Genomic DNA, 16,333 nt, shown 5'->3' with positions numbered 1-16,333 from the left:
TTTCTTGAATCATGGTTTTTCAAATTCTTTGAACACATTTGTAATAGCTGATCTCAAGAATTTGTCTGCTAAGTGTGACATCTGGACCCTTGCACAGGCCATTTCTGTTATCTGCTTTTTTTTTTTTTACCCCTGTGTATGGTTCATGTTTTCCTGTTTCTTTACATTTCATAATTTTGCTGTTCTTGTTGAAAACTAGACTTCTAGATAATATATTGTAGCAATTCTGGATACCAGGGCTTGTTGTCATTGCTTGTTTGATTAGTGAATTAGTGATTGAGCTTGACTGTTTATTGAAATCGATCCCCCTGGCAGCATTAAGGCCCTGATATTGCTCATCAGAATGCAGTCTTGGGGTAGCACGTGGTCACCTGGGAATGACGGTGGTTTTAATAGGGCTCTTTGTACTGTCTCCTTTCCTGATCTCTCAATTCATCTCTCGGCCTCTGTTGGTATCATACCCAGCTCTTGGTGTGCACTACTGGCTGCTGCTGACTCTATTATTCTTGACAATACCCTCAGGCATATAGTGTTCTAAGGTATTATTTAATTAAATGTGGGCCCCATTGCAGGACTGGTTTTTGAGGCCAATCTTTGAGGTCCTTTCTGACCCAAAGAGAGCACTCGCTGTCTGTTTTCCTGTCTCACTGTAGTAAATTCTGGCCTACAGTTTACTTTTTGCTCTCGTGGAGCTACCAACCTCAACCTAATTGTTTGCCACCAAAATCAGCATTGTTTTCAAGAGCCCCTTTGGCCTTGAACTTTTCCACACTGTTCCAAATAAAGCCAACTCCCTTGGGAAGAGCTTCAGCACCTGCTGTTCTAATGCCCTGCCTCTCCCTCTGGGCAGAGTGTCTGAGCCACTGCTCCAGAGCTGGAGAGTTCTCTCAAAGTGACACATCTGCTTTTTGAGCAGGGCACTAGGCAGTGGTGGAAGCCTCTGGTCTTCTTGGTTTGATTCTCTCACTGTAGAAACTCAACCTTAGATGTGAGCTGGGATGAAGGTAACCTGAAATCCCTGTTGTCCATAGGGTTGCCACTGAATGCTTACGTCTGAAGATTGTGAATTAAATGGGCTTTGAGACCCTATTTTGGATTCAGAAGCTATACACTGACTATTTTTGTGTTCTATAACCTATGAATCTTTCTTGAGGCAAGGGATAAGACTGAATAGGATAAAAATCCCATTAAGAAAAGGAGTGAAGAAAGAAAAAATAATACATTAAACGTATCCTATCACTACATGTATCTTTATAATATATGAAAATTTAGCATGGTTTCACACAGTAGATGTATTCCTGTAAACACAGTATGCAAATCAAACTTCTGCAAGCTCAGTATACCCACTCATATGCATTCACTTCTGTTGGTCATTTTGCAAAACAAAAATGTTTTATAAAAATTAATAATCACCCCTCTAGCAAGCTTTTAAGTACGATTTTACTATTTTTTATTTTATTTTACTTTATTTTATTTTACTTTTTATTTTATTTTATTTTATTTTATTTTATTTTATTTTATTTTATTTTATTTTATTTATTTTTTGAGAGCAAGAAAGAGAGAGTGCACAAGCAGGGTGGAGAGGGGCAGAGGAAGAGGGAGAAGGAGAATCTTAAGCAGGCTCCATGCTGGGTGGAGCTTGATCTCAGGACCCTGAGACAAAATCAAGAGTTGGACATTTAACCAACTGAGCCACCCAGGTGCCCTTACTATATATATTTTAAAGCAGGAAGTTGCTCTAGTATAAAGAGGGAAAGATTTTTGCATAAATAGAAGACTCTGCCATCATTTGTAGATATGACAAATTTTACCCACCTCTGTAACATGCATTTAGTAGTATCTAGGGAATAAGTTAGTAAGATTTTTAACCTATAATCAAATGTTTGAGCTTCCCTATAGCGATCACAATTCTCAGAAACTTTGATTCTTCTCATAATAGGATCGTTTCTTCTTCCTGCCTGGCACTGATCCTTGGTCAATACTCCTGCCACGCCTATCCCCTGTGTCCTGGAGAACTCTTTATCAAACAATCTGGTACCCAGATGCTGAAATAGTGGGCGGTGTCGGTGCTTCCTGACTTCAGCTTGCCAGACGATGGCAGCAGAGTACCATGAAATGCTCACAGGTCTGGCGGCTAGGGAGTGGGCTTGTGTAGGAATTTGAATCTGGAGAGAGATCTAGTCAAAATGTGCTGAAGAGGACATCACTGTAGAAGGCGGCTCTTTGACCTTATAGATTTAAAATCCATAATAACATCTGGAAATTCTCCCATCGCATTAACTTTCAAAAAGGGCTTAAGAACCTAGCAATAGATAGCAAAATAGAAAAAATTTCTGACTTTGGATTAGTAGAAATTTCAGGTTGAATACTTCATGTTTCAGAGCCCGATGCAGAGTATCCGCGGTCCACTCTTTTCTAATAACCATTTCTTTCTTGAGCTAATTGAGTTTGCTCAGTCCCACCAATTTCTTCCTCCTACTATGCTAATTGAGAGTTCAGCAGACTCGAATGCTAATGAAAACTATGCCACTGATTCACTGTGGTTAAGGGAAGACATGCGACTTTTCGGGGTCTCAGTGTTGTCGTTATTGCCACACTGGACCGTTCTTGTCATCTCAATAGCCCTTTTCAATTCTGATGTTCAGTGATTTATAATCCCTCTTGCCTTTGATTACTTGCACTTTTCTAAGCTGAAACCACACCAGAGGTTCTCCACTTAAATTCATGATCTTGACATTTTCGAGAGGCAGCCGAGTGTGGTAGTGAAGAGCATGGATCCTGCATTGGTCACCTCTTAGCTGTGTGGCTTTAAGCAAATTATTCAAACTCTCATTGTGCTTCAGATTACCATAAAATGCTGATAATAATATCACATATCTCAGAAGATTAAATGAGAATATTAGCACATAAAGGGTATACAAATTGAGCATATTAATATAAAAAGCATTAAGACCAGTACCTGGAAAATAGTAAGTATATGTATGTTAATTATCATATTACCCGTGGGAACATAAACTCAAAAAGAATCTCATTATTTCTTTTCTCATCAATGAAATGCAGATGAAATAAGAATTGGCAGAGAAGTCCTAGTGGATTATACTTATTTTAACCCACTCCCTGATGTTTTGGGGTTCAGAGCAGGAAGACTAGCAGGGTTAGCCTTCAGATCAGGAGTAGTTGTCTTTCTGTTTTTCTGCTTATTATAGTTAGATAAATTATTGGGCAGGGACTTCTCCAGCCCTGTCTATACAGTTCTCTGTCTGCTATTGCACCACTGAAACCTCTCATGCCTCAGGTTGTAGAGTAGTGGTCCTCAACCAGGGCAAGGAGGAGCTTACAGGAATATCTGTATGCACTGGAGTGGCATACAGATGGGCAATAGGAAAATGGCCCTAGGGAAAGTAGGGTCCAGATTTCCCTAATCTCCACCCCCCTGAGCACTGTTTTAGTGTCCCCATTAAAGTGTTAATTTTTTCCCTGGAGTCACACCTAAAAGAGAGAGGAATTTCGAAAAGGAAATTGGAAAGAGAATGTGAAAGGAGTCAAGGACAGGAGGCAATGATAGGAATGGTTTGGGTCCACGGTCCAAATCTGAATTTACCCCATTTCACAGTTCTCCTTAGGTTTGTCCGTGGGTCACTTTTTTCATTAACATCCAAGACTAATTGACCCCTTTAAGACAGGTGTCATCCCAGCCACTGTTTCCCAAAGAGGAGAATTCCAAACCAAGAAAGTTGAGATAGAAATTCCCTAATGAATCACCAGCTGGTCTCCCTGGCTTGGCTTCCCTAAGCAGCTCTGAAGTCCAGTCAGAGCTCTCCTCCTGTGCCAGTGGCCCTAGGTAGGAGAGAGAATTGAAAGGGTTCTTAGATGACTCTTCTTCTCTAAAGCAGGATCAGGGACCACATGTCCATTGAATTACAATAAAAAGAAAAGCAACTTGATAACTACAAAGACCATACACAAATATCTTGTATTCCTATATTCATGACAGTTGTTATTCCAGTCCTATGGTTGACAGGCAGGGCTCCATTTTCTCCAGTCCTTGGTGTCCATCTCCACCTCATCTCTCGCCCTCTGTGTGTCTCATCCCAGTGATTATACTAGCTTCTGAGCTGTTTTCCCTGGATCTAGCCTCTTTTTATGCCAATCCATGCCATCATTCATGGCTATAATGATTTTCTTGAAAAAAACTTCTGATCATGAATGGATATATAAATTAAAAAATAAGCAGATGGATGAATGCTGTCCTTCCTTTTGCAAGACTAAGGCACTGGCTTGATCTGTTGTCCTGCTTCTTCTTCATCTCCTAGAGTAGTGGTTCTTATCCGGAATACATGATATCACTTTTTAAGGGTGTCACAAGTTTCTTGAAGGAGATAGGGTTAGAATTACTACTGTCCACATGGAAATCATATATGAGGCATGTCTTCATATGCAGTCCTGTCACATACGCCAAAGAGGAAAATGCTTGCCTGTAGCTTCCAAGGTTATCACTTCTTGAAGAAGAGAGACACATAATCAAAATATTGTCCTTTTTATGGGGACTTTTTTCTTTCAGTTATTCACAGATGTTAGATGCCATGTCCTTTTTGATGTCTAATGCTTTATCCAGAAACCTTTGAAATATCTATAGGGAGGTCGTAGGAAGCCATGACAAGATGTTAACAGGGTAGCTAGAGAGTAAGGCAAAAATCCATTCTGTTCTTTTCTCGCCTAAAATATGAAAAAAATACTTGCACGCTATAGATAGATAGCTATAGATAAATAAAAACACAACTAAATAAAATGATTAAGCCACCTTAGAACGTAATCAGAGAAACTTCAGTTGCTTATTAACTGCCTTGAGAGAGAGAACTCTGGCTTCTGATTTTGATGGTATTCTTTGCTTTTTCCTCAGTTGTTGGAAGCAGCATAGAAACTGGGGGCAAAGGCAACAATAGATGTTGCATGTTCTTAACAGCCCTGTGTGCAACCTGCTGGAGAGAGCACTTTTAGACAGTTTACAAAGATCATTAGGATTATAGAATTAGAGTTGGAAGGGACCAAGAGAGGTCATGGGTCCAGTTCACCTTTAACCTTCAGGCAGTCCGCCCACGGCCAGAGGTACCCCAGCCCTCATGCAGGCTGCTCTTTCTGACCTGCACACGCACATACTTCCATAACTATGAAAGCTTCCAAGATGATACAGATCTTTAATGTGTTCTCAGAAGAGATTTTCTTAAGAATGACACAAGGGAAGATTCAAAGCTTTAGCAAAACTTTTGAGCGGTTCATACCTAGCATTTGCCTCACCTACTTATCCCCTCCCACCTGTTTCTTAATACCTGGCAAATGTTGGCTGCCGAGTTAGGCTTTGAGAAAGCAGAGACTTCCCGAAAGTTCCATTGTTCCTAAGCCAGTTTGGGCATGTTGCCTTTTGCATTCCATAGCTCAGCTTCTATCACATGTACTCAGCGGCTAGCTTTTAAAGACTGACAGTTGACACACCGGTCGTCACTCAGAATTTTCTTCAGATGTTCTGTCCCTGAGCCACTTCCCCCAGGGCAACAGGTAACCAGGAAATAAGGAAACACCAGTCAACCTGAAAACCCCCATCAAGCCTCCATACGTAAGTGAGGGCACCTGAGAATTACAGGTAGGGAGCAGTCTTATTCCAAACCTGGCTCTTAGAACACCTGTGTGATGCAGTTACTGCTGATTTAAGTTGACAAATCACACATCCAAAGGAGGTCTCTCTTCTTCCAGAAGTGTGTTTTCACTCAATTGATATTTTCCATGGATTAGAATGGGTCAGAAAGCATTACATCAAAAGAAGAGGGAAACCAAAATGTATGTGTGGCTCTTTCTGCCAGCTGTTGTCTAAAACCTGGTGATATGTGGATTTAAAGGTTTGTTCCACATGAACAAAGAGGAGTCTTAGTACACAGATGATTCTTAAAGTGACACAGGAAGAAAAGGCCATGTTTCTTTTCTCCACTTGGGTGGGCAAGGAAGAACAACAGTGATGGCTACTCTTTGACTTTGTCCATCTCCTTGATAATTTCTTCTCAGGCAGTTCTGCATCTCTGATCACCCAGGAATCTCATTCAGGCAGGCCAATAACGCAGGGTCCTTGAGGAGTGAAAGAGAAGCATTTAACTTCCAAGTATCCTTTGGAATGATAATTTCTTATCACAATACTAAGTGCCAGTTCTTATCGACCAATAATGATGCCCTAGCCCAGGATTCCTAGGTTGAATCAAGGTTCTGAAATAAGAATGGCATGATTGAATACCAACATATGGGTGTAGGAAGAAGTAACGGCTCATGTGTCAGTTTCTTTTCCATCTCAGAGCAGCTTCATATTGCTATTTAATTTTTAAATTTCAAACATTCTTGCATTTATCTTCACAGTCACCCTTTGAAGTCCCAGTATTATCCCCATTTGGCAGATGAGAAAATTATTAGCCTTTGTGTTATTTCAGGTTTGGAAATTCACAAATGTTTTGAGACCTAGCCCATGCAAGCTCAAGATTCTTCAAAAGTTAAAATTAATAATAAAGGAATCCTTTGAAGGAAATAAATAAAGTAAAAGGCAGTATCCACTGAGAATAAATTGCAGCCTGAGTAGTATCTGCAGAAGGGGAGAAGGGGACTTGTATAATGATCCTTTCTTGGAGTCCAAAATGTGGCTGCAGACCCTGCCTATGGCAGGAAAGATCCCCGGATGCTACACTTGGGTGAGACAGAGGGGTGACGCCTTAGGAAGGTACAGCAGCAACTCGGTAGGTGCTTGTTGAAGCATCCCATGTGGTATTGAAATCCTTACAACCATGTTCCACCCACTAACTCTGCAGAAGGAAATGAAAGAGATTTCTGTTCCATCCTCTTAGAATTAGTCTGTGGCTAAGGATCTCTACCCTCTCCCTAGCCAGGGGCCTAGAAATGTCTTAGTCAGTAGGGATGGTTCAAGAATACCTCCCAGAAAGGTATGCCGACTCACTAAGATTGCTGTGTTCTTGCAGGGACAACAGTGGTGGTAAAGAAAAACAGCATGAAGGAACTCTCTGATTCTACAGTGCATGACTGTATGCTGGGACAGACAAGACCGATGAGCAGTATGAGCTTCACCACCAGGTAAGAACCTCAGAGAACCCTGGTTCCCTGTGGGTTTCTGAGGATCACTGGGCAATTAAAAATGTGACATAAACAAGAATGTTAGCTTTCCAGCCTTTATAGTGACCAGTGGAATTTATCCTCACCGACATGAATTCATCTCTGCTTCTCCCAATGTCAGTAAGCTAAACAAACAGACCTCCTTGCAACACGGATCAAAATACTTCATACCGGTGATAAGCAAAGGTCATATACCCAGTTTTCTCTCAGATCAGCTTTCAGGCACTCTACACATGTGGATTGAGGTGAAATTTCAGTTATTCCCAATTTCTATTATTAATCCATCCCCTATTTCCAACAAACTGATGATGAGATTGCTTTTGTTTTTCAATCTGCAGAACAGGGTCAACAAATGCCTCCTCCCTCTCTTTTCCCTGCAGTACGTTAAATTCTTGATTAACCAGAATGTGGAGTTAGAGGTGAAGGGTGATTTGTTCAGTTGATTTTAAATAGAGGGTCAACCTAAAAGTTCCGTCACTTCAGAGTTTATTGTGCATAGCTTTGTAATATGTTACCAGCATTTTAGTTTAGTGCCTATACTGTGCCGGGAAAATTTTTAATGGTTGTGATTATCTACAGGTAAATACTGTATTACCAGCAGAGTGTGGTCATCGTGCACTGACATTACATAATGTGCGTGTGGGCTAAGGTTAGCATTAAGTTCAAATGCTGACTCTAAACTGTGTGATCTTGGGCAAGTTGCTTTACTTCTAGGTGTCTCAGTTTTGCTATATGAAATGAGTATAATAGTCGTGAATACTTTGGAGGTTTTTCTGTAATGACTGAATAAGATTAGGTATTTAAAGTGCTTTGTTTGATTCTTGGTCAACAGTAAGTCCTCATTAGATGTTCCTTATTATAATTAGTAGTAAGTGCAGAGCCTTCAAGGAGGTAGATTTTGAAATAAATCCTTAATCTTTTTTTTTTAATAACTCACCTCTTTTAATATGTGAAGAATCATGCTTCTGTTTAATTGGGGGTTCTTTAGAGATGGGCCTGGTTAACAGAGGTTTTATTGTACCACTCCTGTGGGTGAGGCTGGCATCAATTCTGAGCCACCAGAGGTGCTAACTCTTCATGAATGCACTTTGCAAGAGGAATATAAAAGTCCTAGGAATTATAGCTTCTGCCCTTCTTTGCCTTTTATTCCAACATTTTATCAAACCAAGACAATCTGTGGGAAAGGATTAAGAACTGTGTGGAGGAAAGTGCTATGGTATTGCAGGAATTCACATTTTGTCTTACTCTTAATGACAACAAAACAGCTACTCACTATAATTGGGATTTTTTTGGCACTTTTTTTTTCCTTTTAAAATAAATAGGTATTTATTGAGTATCTCCATGTGCTAAGTAGGCACTGTGCTTGATGCATTTGTAGATATAGAAATGATGTTTCAACCCCCATGCAATCTAGTTGGGTAAAAAAAATGAATTCCTGTAAAGTAAATCAGAAGCCAAATAAAGCAGCACTCCTTCCTGTGCTACATCGATGATTCTGGCAGGTCAGAGGAAGAAGAGGTCAGTGAGGGATGGATAGATTGTTTCAGAAAGTTTCCTGTGGCAGGTAGGATTAAAGGTAGGAGAGAGTGGGCATCTCAACTCCTTTGAAGGCTATGACACGGGCAAGGCATGGGGGAAACCTGGAGCCTTCCATGTACCAGCTAGTCTGACTAGAGGTGAGAATGTGCGCTCGAGTGTTGTGAGACATAACATGTCAATTATCTCAAGAATACATTCTTGGGGGGCGCCTGGGTGGCACAGCGGTTGGGCGTCTGCCTTCGGCTCAGGGCGTGATCCCAGCGTTATGGGATCGAGCCCCACATCGGGCTCCTCCGCTATGAGCCTGCTTCTTCCTCTCCCACTCCCCCTGCTTGTGTTCCCTCTCTCGCTGGCTGTCTCTATCTCTGTCGAATAAATAAATAAAATCTTAAAAAAAAAAAAAAAAGAATACATTCTTGGCTCTTGGTATTGTCCATGTGTGTATTTGTGTATACTGTGTTTATGTTAATGCACGATTGTTACAAAAGCATAATTCACATTTAAAAATTGTTTTTGAGAATATAAAGACCACATGTAGGATAACACATGAAGCGCTCCAACCACGCTTATGCTTTCATTTATTCTTTCCCACATCTTCTCTGGGATAATAGAGGATCGGCAAGTAATGGATACCAAAAGCCACAGAAAATATTTAAATGTAAAAGTCGCCATTCAGTTTCACAGACTTTTCCCTGCTATTCTTTAGCAGAGCTGTAACAATGAAATAACGTATTGGTATGTTTCCTATTGTCTTTAATCCCCCCACTACGTTCAATAAGGAAATGGTCCAAAACAGGTGTGTAAAAGGAGGATTGATCTGGACGGCATGGTCCATCCACCGACTGGGCCTGTCAGCCCTGTGTCTGGCTGGGGGATTCCTGAATATGCTTTAAAAGCCCATAAGTAAGGTCAGAGATCATGAAAATTAGCCATTCAGATCATCTTTAAAGATGATGCTGAAGTTATCTGTACCTCTTAATTGAAAAGCAAGATATGTTCACTTGAGCTACAGATTTTTAAAAGATCAATTAGAGTCATACTACTAGTTAGACAGTGTTATACACTTGTGTATATATAAGTGCCATTTGTGGGTACATTTCTGTGATATTTCATCAGTGGAGTTGGTTAGCTCAGTTGATTTAAGTACAGTGTTAATGGGATCAATGACATCCTACTCCCACTTCGTGCTGTAGAATAGGGTGTGTTTTTGTTTTGTTTTATTTTGGGTTTTGTTTGTTTTGTTTTTGCTTTTTGTTTTTTTGCAGGGCAAAGGTAACTCCAGTTAGCAAATTGACAAACCTATGTCCTGAGTAACAACAATGAGTGGTAAAATAAACCCGATGGCTTAATAGAGACAAGTAGGTACTATCCGGGGAAAACATGTAAAATGTGTGGTGTGTGCTATTTGTGATCCATTTTTGATGTGTTAGTAGTATTACGTTCACATACCCAAAAGAGCATAATGTTATTTATAGTTTTGCTGACAAGGGCTTGGTGCTTTTAAAGATGTAATCTTCAGGCCACCAGTGGGTTTTCCAGTAAGTTCAGAAACTACTATCTTCTGTTCTTAGTACTTGAAGCAATACAGACAGCCCTAACTTATACAAAAGTTTAGTCCAATATTTCTTTGCATCCCTGGGGGTCTTTCTCTTCACATAGAATAAGCAATGTTATAAATAGCGGTTAGGGTCTCAGACTAACACACAAAAGTCTATTTAATAGATGGTAGTTAAATGTGTATTTGTCGAATAAATAAACAAACACTAGCTCTATTCACTTGAGTTCTGGGTCCTTAAGTCAAGAGATCATGTAATATGAGAGAGTAAAGATTAATATTTCCTCTTCCTTTCCATGGTGATCCAGTTAGACTTATGAAAAACTTTATGATAAATAAAAATGCATTTCTTTTTTGTCATGAAATATTTATTTCTAAGAACAAAACAGAATTTAAAGAAATTATAAATTACAAATCATTTGCAACCCAAACGAACAGAATTTCATAATGATCATAAATATAAGTTACTAACATGATGTCTAAAGTCTTGTAGGCATTGGAAGAGATCCCAGCAGTACTTGGGACTCATTCTTCAATTTTCTTTTCTTTTTTTTTTTAATAATATTTTTTTTATTATGTTATGTTAGTCACCATATAGTATATCCTTAGTTTCGAAGTAATGTTCCATGATTCATTATTTGTGTATAACACCCAGTGCACCATGCAATATGTGCCCTCCTTAATACCCATCACCAGCCTATCCCAATCCCCCACCCCCTCCCCTCTGAAGTCCTCAGTTTGTTTCCCAGAGTCCATAGTTGAAAAATGCATTTCAACTGCTCCTGGACCCCCTCTGCCCTCATTTCCAATTTCTTTATTATGGCCACCCTACTTTGGGTGACCTTGAAAGTGTTCTGCCCATTTTACCATTCTACAGTTATTTACTTCTTCAGTAAAACTGATTTAAATTAGATATTACAAAGAAAAGATTTAGATACAACTAGTTCATTTTATGTTGTGAGTGGCTGGTAACACAATGACCACACTAAGCCATTCAGTATTTTTAAAACGTAGGTGTTTGTTAGCTCAAGTACATACTAATAGGTATCTAATCGAGCGAAGAAGAGGAGGCAGAAATTTCCAAGCAGTTTATGATAGATCTCGGTCAGGAGAAGAAACCATTTCCAACAGAAAGATTTGTCTTCTTTGGGCCTATCAGCCCTTCTCTAGAAATCCTCCCCCTGGATCTGTTTAATTCAATTGTTACAGATGATGTTGAAATCGAAATCCTGTAACTTCTTGCATAATTTCCCTTCCCACTATAGCTTTGCGAAACCTATGACGAAGATCATGTGTAAATATGATATCAACTTCATCTTCATACTCTCCATGTTCTTTTAGAAACACCAAAGGCAGATAATGCCATTTTTTTCTCTCTTTCTTCATGTCCAAGCCAGCCTTAGCACCTTAAAGTTCAAGTGTCCCACAGATACCAGTCACGAGCATTGTCCCTATAGCAGGCGTGAACCCTGGATCACCATCCTCTTTAGCCTTTATGCTTCAGTTTCCTCTTCTGCAAAATAGAGATAGTATTAGAACCTAAATAATTGAAACATTTGTGGATAGTATTAGAACCTAAATAATCGAGATAAAACAGATGAAGTTCTTGCGTAGAGCCTAAGCACAGTCAAAATGGAGCAGGTGCAAAGGGGTCCCTGCTGTTGTCGTTCTGCTCCCCCATCCTCCTCTGTTACTATTTCCCTGGCTTTTAGATTTTCATGCTTTTGCAACCAATGTCTTTCATATTCAGAGGGAGAGGATCTGAAGTTTCAGACCTTCCAAGATTCCATTCACTGTCTACCACCCACCTTCCACAGACCATCAGCTCAACGGAGCATATCATCAGGGTTTTCAGTGAAGATCTGTGATACAGAACCTCCCACTGGTGCAGTCACTCCACCATGTCCAAATCTTCCTATAGTTTGCTGTGCCCCCTCAGCAACACTCTTTTCCATGGCAATTCCAGCTCTCTCTTGGGCTGTTTCTCAGTGTCTCCAGCACAGCTGATTGCATGGTGATCTTCAGTTTCTGAACAAATTATAGTCCATCCAGAAGGACTGCTCTTATATCCTCTTCCAGGCCAGAAGCTTGTTAGTATCGGAGGCACACCATCCATAAGGACATGGGGAAATCCATCTAACTGGGAGAAATTCTTTCTCTTCTGGCACACCCACGCCCAGCCCTATATAATTTATTCTCAGGGATGACTCCTAAGACATCTGCCCCTATGATCGCTCACTTTCAGATACTATGCACCCTCACCCCCCCTCACCCCCCCCCACACACAGCTGGGAAAGAAAGCTGGACCTTCCTTTCTTTTTATTCTCAGTTCTACACACCGTATTGAATGCTGAGCCCCAGATGATCCAAGCAAGAGAAACACCATCTTTTAGCCTCAGTGATGTCTGAACTCCTACTGAGGACTGGTTTTCAGGTCCTTCCAGGGTCAGAATATTGGGCATAAATCACCGCACATGGGTTTCCTCTTACATCCTGTCAGAGCTTTCTACAGAAACTGAGCTTATAACATTGTCTGAATGGGTACTTTTCTTCCTGTCTTTCATAGTAAGCTTTTAAAATGACTTTCCCTCTGGACAAGCATAGATTTTTTTATTTGAACAAAATATAGTCCATAACTAATAAATCAAAAGTGTTTTTGTGATTCTTTTGTTCATATGTGCATATTGTGTTTGCCGTCACTGTAGGATTTCAAGTCATGTTCTAGAAACCCACATGTCCTTTTTTTTTTTAAGATTTTATTTATTTATTCGACAGAGATAGAGACAGCCAACAAGAGAGGGAACACAAGCAGGGGGAGTGGGAGAGGAAGAAGCAGGCTCATAGCGGAGGAGCCTGATGTGGGGCTCGATCCCAGAACGCCAGGATCACGCCCTGAGCCGAAGGCAGACACTTAACCACTGTGCCACCCAGGCGCCCCTAGAAACCCACATGTCCTTAATACTGTACCGCCAGCATTTGATCTTCCAGCGTTACCTTTCTCTGAGAGTCCAGATAGCACTTATGTTTTCAGTCTTGGAGATTCCAGAACCTCTAAAGATGTCCTCCTCATAGCAACTGATGGTATTTGAATATGTAGGAATCTCTACCAGGGAGGTGGGTTGGTCATAAAGTGTAATAAACATCTTCATCAAGTCTTAATACAAAGTCCAAAGAAAACAGTAATATGAATGTATCATGTACAGATAGGTATGGGGGTAGGGATAAAGATAGACATACATGTACAAAGGTAGAAATGATATTTTTAAGCACACTGAGCCTGAGTTCCAAAAACAGATGAAAGAGTTAGGGTGCTAGCAAGTAGAAGAATAAGAATTTGTTAAGAACTAGTTCTTGTCTTTTACCTAGAGACAAAAATTGGATTTCTGAGAAGCAAAGTGACACAACACTAGCAAAGTACTACATATAGAGGAATAATTCATCAGGTATTTATTAGATAAATGAATTATTTAGATTAACAAATAATATTTTATTATTATTACTTAAAAATAGAAGACAAAATAGCTTCAGGCTTCATAAGAATGTCAGAGGAGTTCCAGGGAAAATTCAACATATTCCTTCCATCACTCCTGTCTTCTTTGCCCTGTCTGTTTGATTGGCTCAGAAGGCTATAATAAAGGAGGGACAAAGGCCTTTTTTAACTTCTTTGTTACGCTGTGGACAGGTCTTAAGAAAAATGAAGTCAAATTCTCCTAGGACTTATGGGTATGGAAATTTCCATTGATTTAGCTGGTTGGGAAGATGAGGAAGCAGCTCTCCTAATATGGAAATAAAAATTACAGTGGGACAACTGATCATTTACTGAGTGCATACATTTATTTGCATTAAGTAGTTAGTTTTTGCATGTTTTCATTTTTGTCATTTATAATCTCTTAAAAGGCAGGAATGAGGCCTTGTTTGTTTAAGGTCATATATAAAAGGCCAACTCAGTAAGACAAGGTGAAGATTATGGGAAACTTAGTCACTGTTTCTGTGTAAAACTCTATTCAAGGACTAGGCCATGACTTACATAGTTTCTAGGAAAAATTGTCACACTTTTCGTTCTGTGTTGTTTGCTCTCTGTTTGACACCCACCATCACCCTTCTCCAGGACTCATACTTTCCAGCTACTTACTATCTCCATCAACATCTGAATCATCATTTACAAAAACAGAAGTTTAAAATATTAGCCCTTCCAAGGGTAGCTTTTCTCTTATCAGGGAACAAGGGTTTCAGCTAAGGAAATCCCCCTAACTACGGGCTTTCAGGCATCAGAATGGGAGGTATGTTTTTAGGGGACATTCAATGAGGGCCTTTCAGGTACATCTAAAATCACAAATCAAAGCCTATTGTGTGGTATGGCATTTTAGTTTTTAGGTTGCAAGAGTGATAAAATAGGAGGCTGCTACTTTAGTCCCATAGGTAAGGCGGATGCACTGGAAGTGAACTGTCGGGAATAAGATCTCAGCTCTGTGACTCCCATGCTATGTGATCGTGAGCAAGGCACTTACTGAACTGTGGCTCCGAGCCCTCTTCTGTAAAACAAGTGGCGCCGATCTCCGGAGGCTGATGAGAAGACTAAGTGTAAGACTCTTGGCCAAGTTCCTAGCAAACAGTAAACATTCAATACATGTTGGCAATTATCATGACACAGGAGGCACAACTGTCCCACAGATAACTGAACCCACGGTGTGGAGATTCACCTCAAAGCAGCTAAAATTGTATTAGTGCTCTCCATCTTTGTTACCACCAATAGTATGAGTAGGAAAGACAGAGGCCTTAGAGAGAAATGTCATTTCAATTTAAATCTGAGGGGTGGCAAAGCAGCCACAGTACTCACCTTCAGTAATAGGAGAGGGAGACCCAGTTCCTTTCTCCCCATGAGGCAATATGCTCTCTGTCTGGTAGGAACAACTGCCTTTTTAGCTGTTTCCCCACGGATGTAAGAATATCAGAATTCAGCCTGTGTTAGTGCCATGCTGGGCTCCTAAAGACCATGATGGCTTTGATAATGAAAGTCAAGGACAGGACCATAATTGTCGTCAACTCAGCATCAAATATCAAGGATGTTCACCTAATACCTTTTTGGCTTTCATGCAACTATTTATAACTTTTCATCCAAACTTGCCAAGAACAGCTTCATTCTGAGTCTCTAACAGTCCCCACATAATTGGGAAATCTTACTTGTCAAGAGAGGATTGAGAAAAGGCATTTATAACAAACTCCTCTCCTCTCCAGTCCAGGACTCACCTCCCTTTGTCTCCCCGCATCCTGTTCTGTTCAGCTGCTGGACGAAGGCAAACCCGGGCAGGCAAAACCCTGGGGTTGCCAGGTAACTCCACACCCCCACAGCTGTCTTCACACATGCGCAGCTACGAGGACGATAAAATATTGTTCATTCCTCCTACCCCACAACCAATTAGGTCAGCTGTAAATATTGGAATTGCTTGGTAAACATGCTGGAAGATTGTGCTGACTTGTTAATATAAGTGAAAATGTAATTAGATTTATAACACTTTTTTTTTCCAAACCATAATTTACAACAACAACAACAGAAGAAAAAAAATTCCCCTGCAACCTGCTGAAATACCATTATTAAAATGCATATGAAAAGTCAATTATGCCAGAGGGAGGTATTTAAGAGAAGTGAGTTTCCATACCCTGGGATTACACCGTGGGGATTACATATTTCTTATTTATTTTTTTTTCCCTGAGATCTTTGCTGCTGCCAAATGAAAAGGAACAGATATTTTACTTATTTCACTCTGAAATATTGCTGCAGATAGTGCTAAAAAGTAAACTAAATAAACTGGCTCCTTGAAAACCTACTCTGTTCTCCCCAAAGGCCCAAGACAAGCTGAGTAGTCACTGTTCTTTTTTTTATTTACAAGCCCACCTGTCTTGAAACAATAGTCATGTTCCTTAAAACATGTGGAAATCAAGTTTTGTTTTGTTTTTTTTCTCAGTGTTACTCTGGTTTATGCTCTAAATGAGTGGATCATTAATATATGTACTTCTATGGAGAGCCCTTACGTAAAGACAAGAAACAACGCCTTATTTTTGTTTTTTAAAACCCAGAGTTTC

The 16,333-nt window shown here is 40.1% G+C and overlaps 1 protein-coding gene across 1 annotated transcript in view; it reads left to right on the top strand.

The window, feature by feature from the left end:
• The window catches only part of KCNU1 (potassium calcium-activated channel subfamily U member 1), a 141,596-nt gene that overhangs the window by 66,066 nt on the left and 59,197 nt on the right, over nt 1–16,333 (top strand). The window contains exons 19-20 of the mRNA XM_087856319.1: nt 7,628–7,642; nt 14,154–14,169. Of these exons, the coding sequence (XP_087712445.1) occupies nt 7,628–7,642; nt 14,154–14,169 (31 nt within the window). The remainder of the gene's footprint in view (nt 1–7,627; nt 7,643–14,153; nt 14,170–16,333) is intronic.

The sequence above is a fragment of the Ursus americanus genome, chromosome 27 (assembly GCF_024610735.1).
Source record: "Ursus americanus isolate L20-20 chromosome 27, mUrsAme1.1.p, whole genome shotgun sequence".
Taxonomy (NCBI): Eukaryota; Metazoa; Chordata; class Mammalia; order Carnivora; family Ursidae; genus Ursus; species Ursus americanus.
Note: the sequence above shows the minus strand (reverse complement) of the source record. Positions and strands in the feature narration are given on the sequence as shown.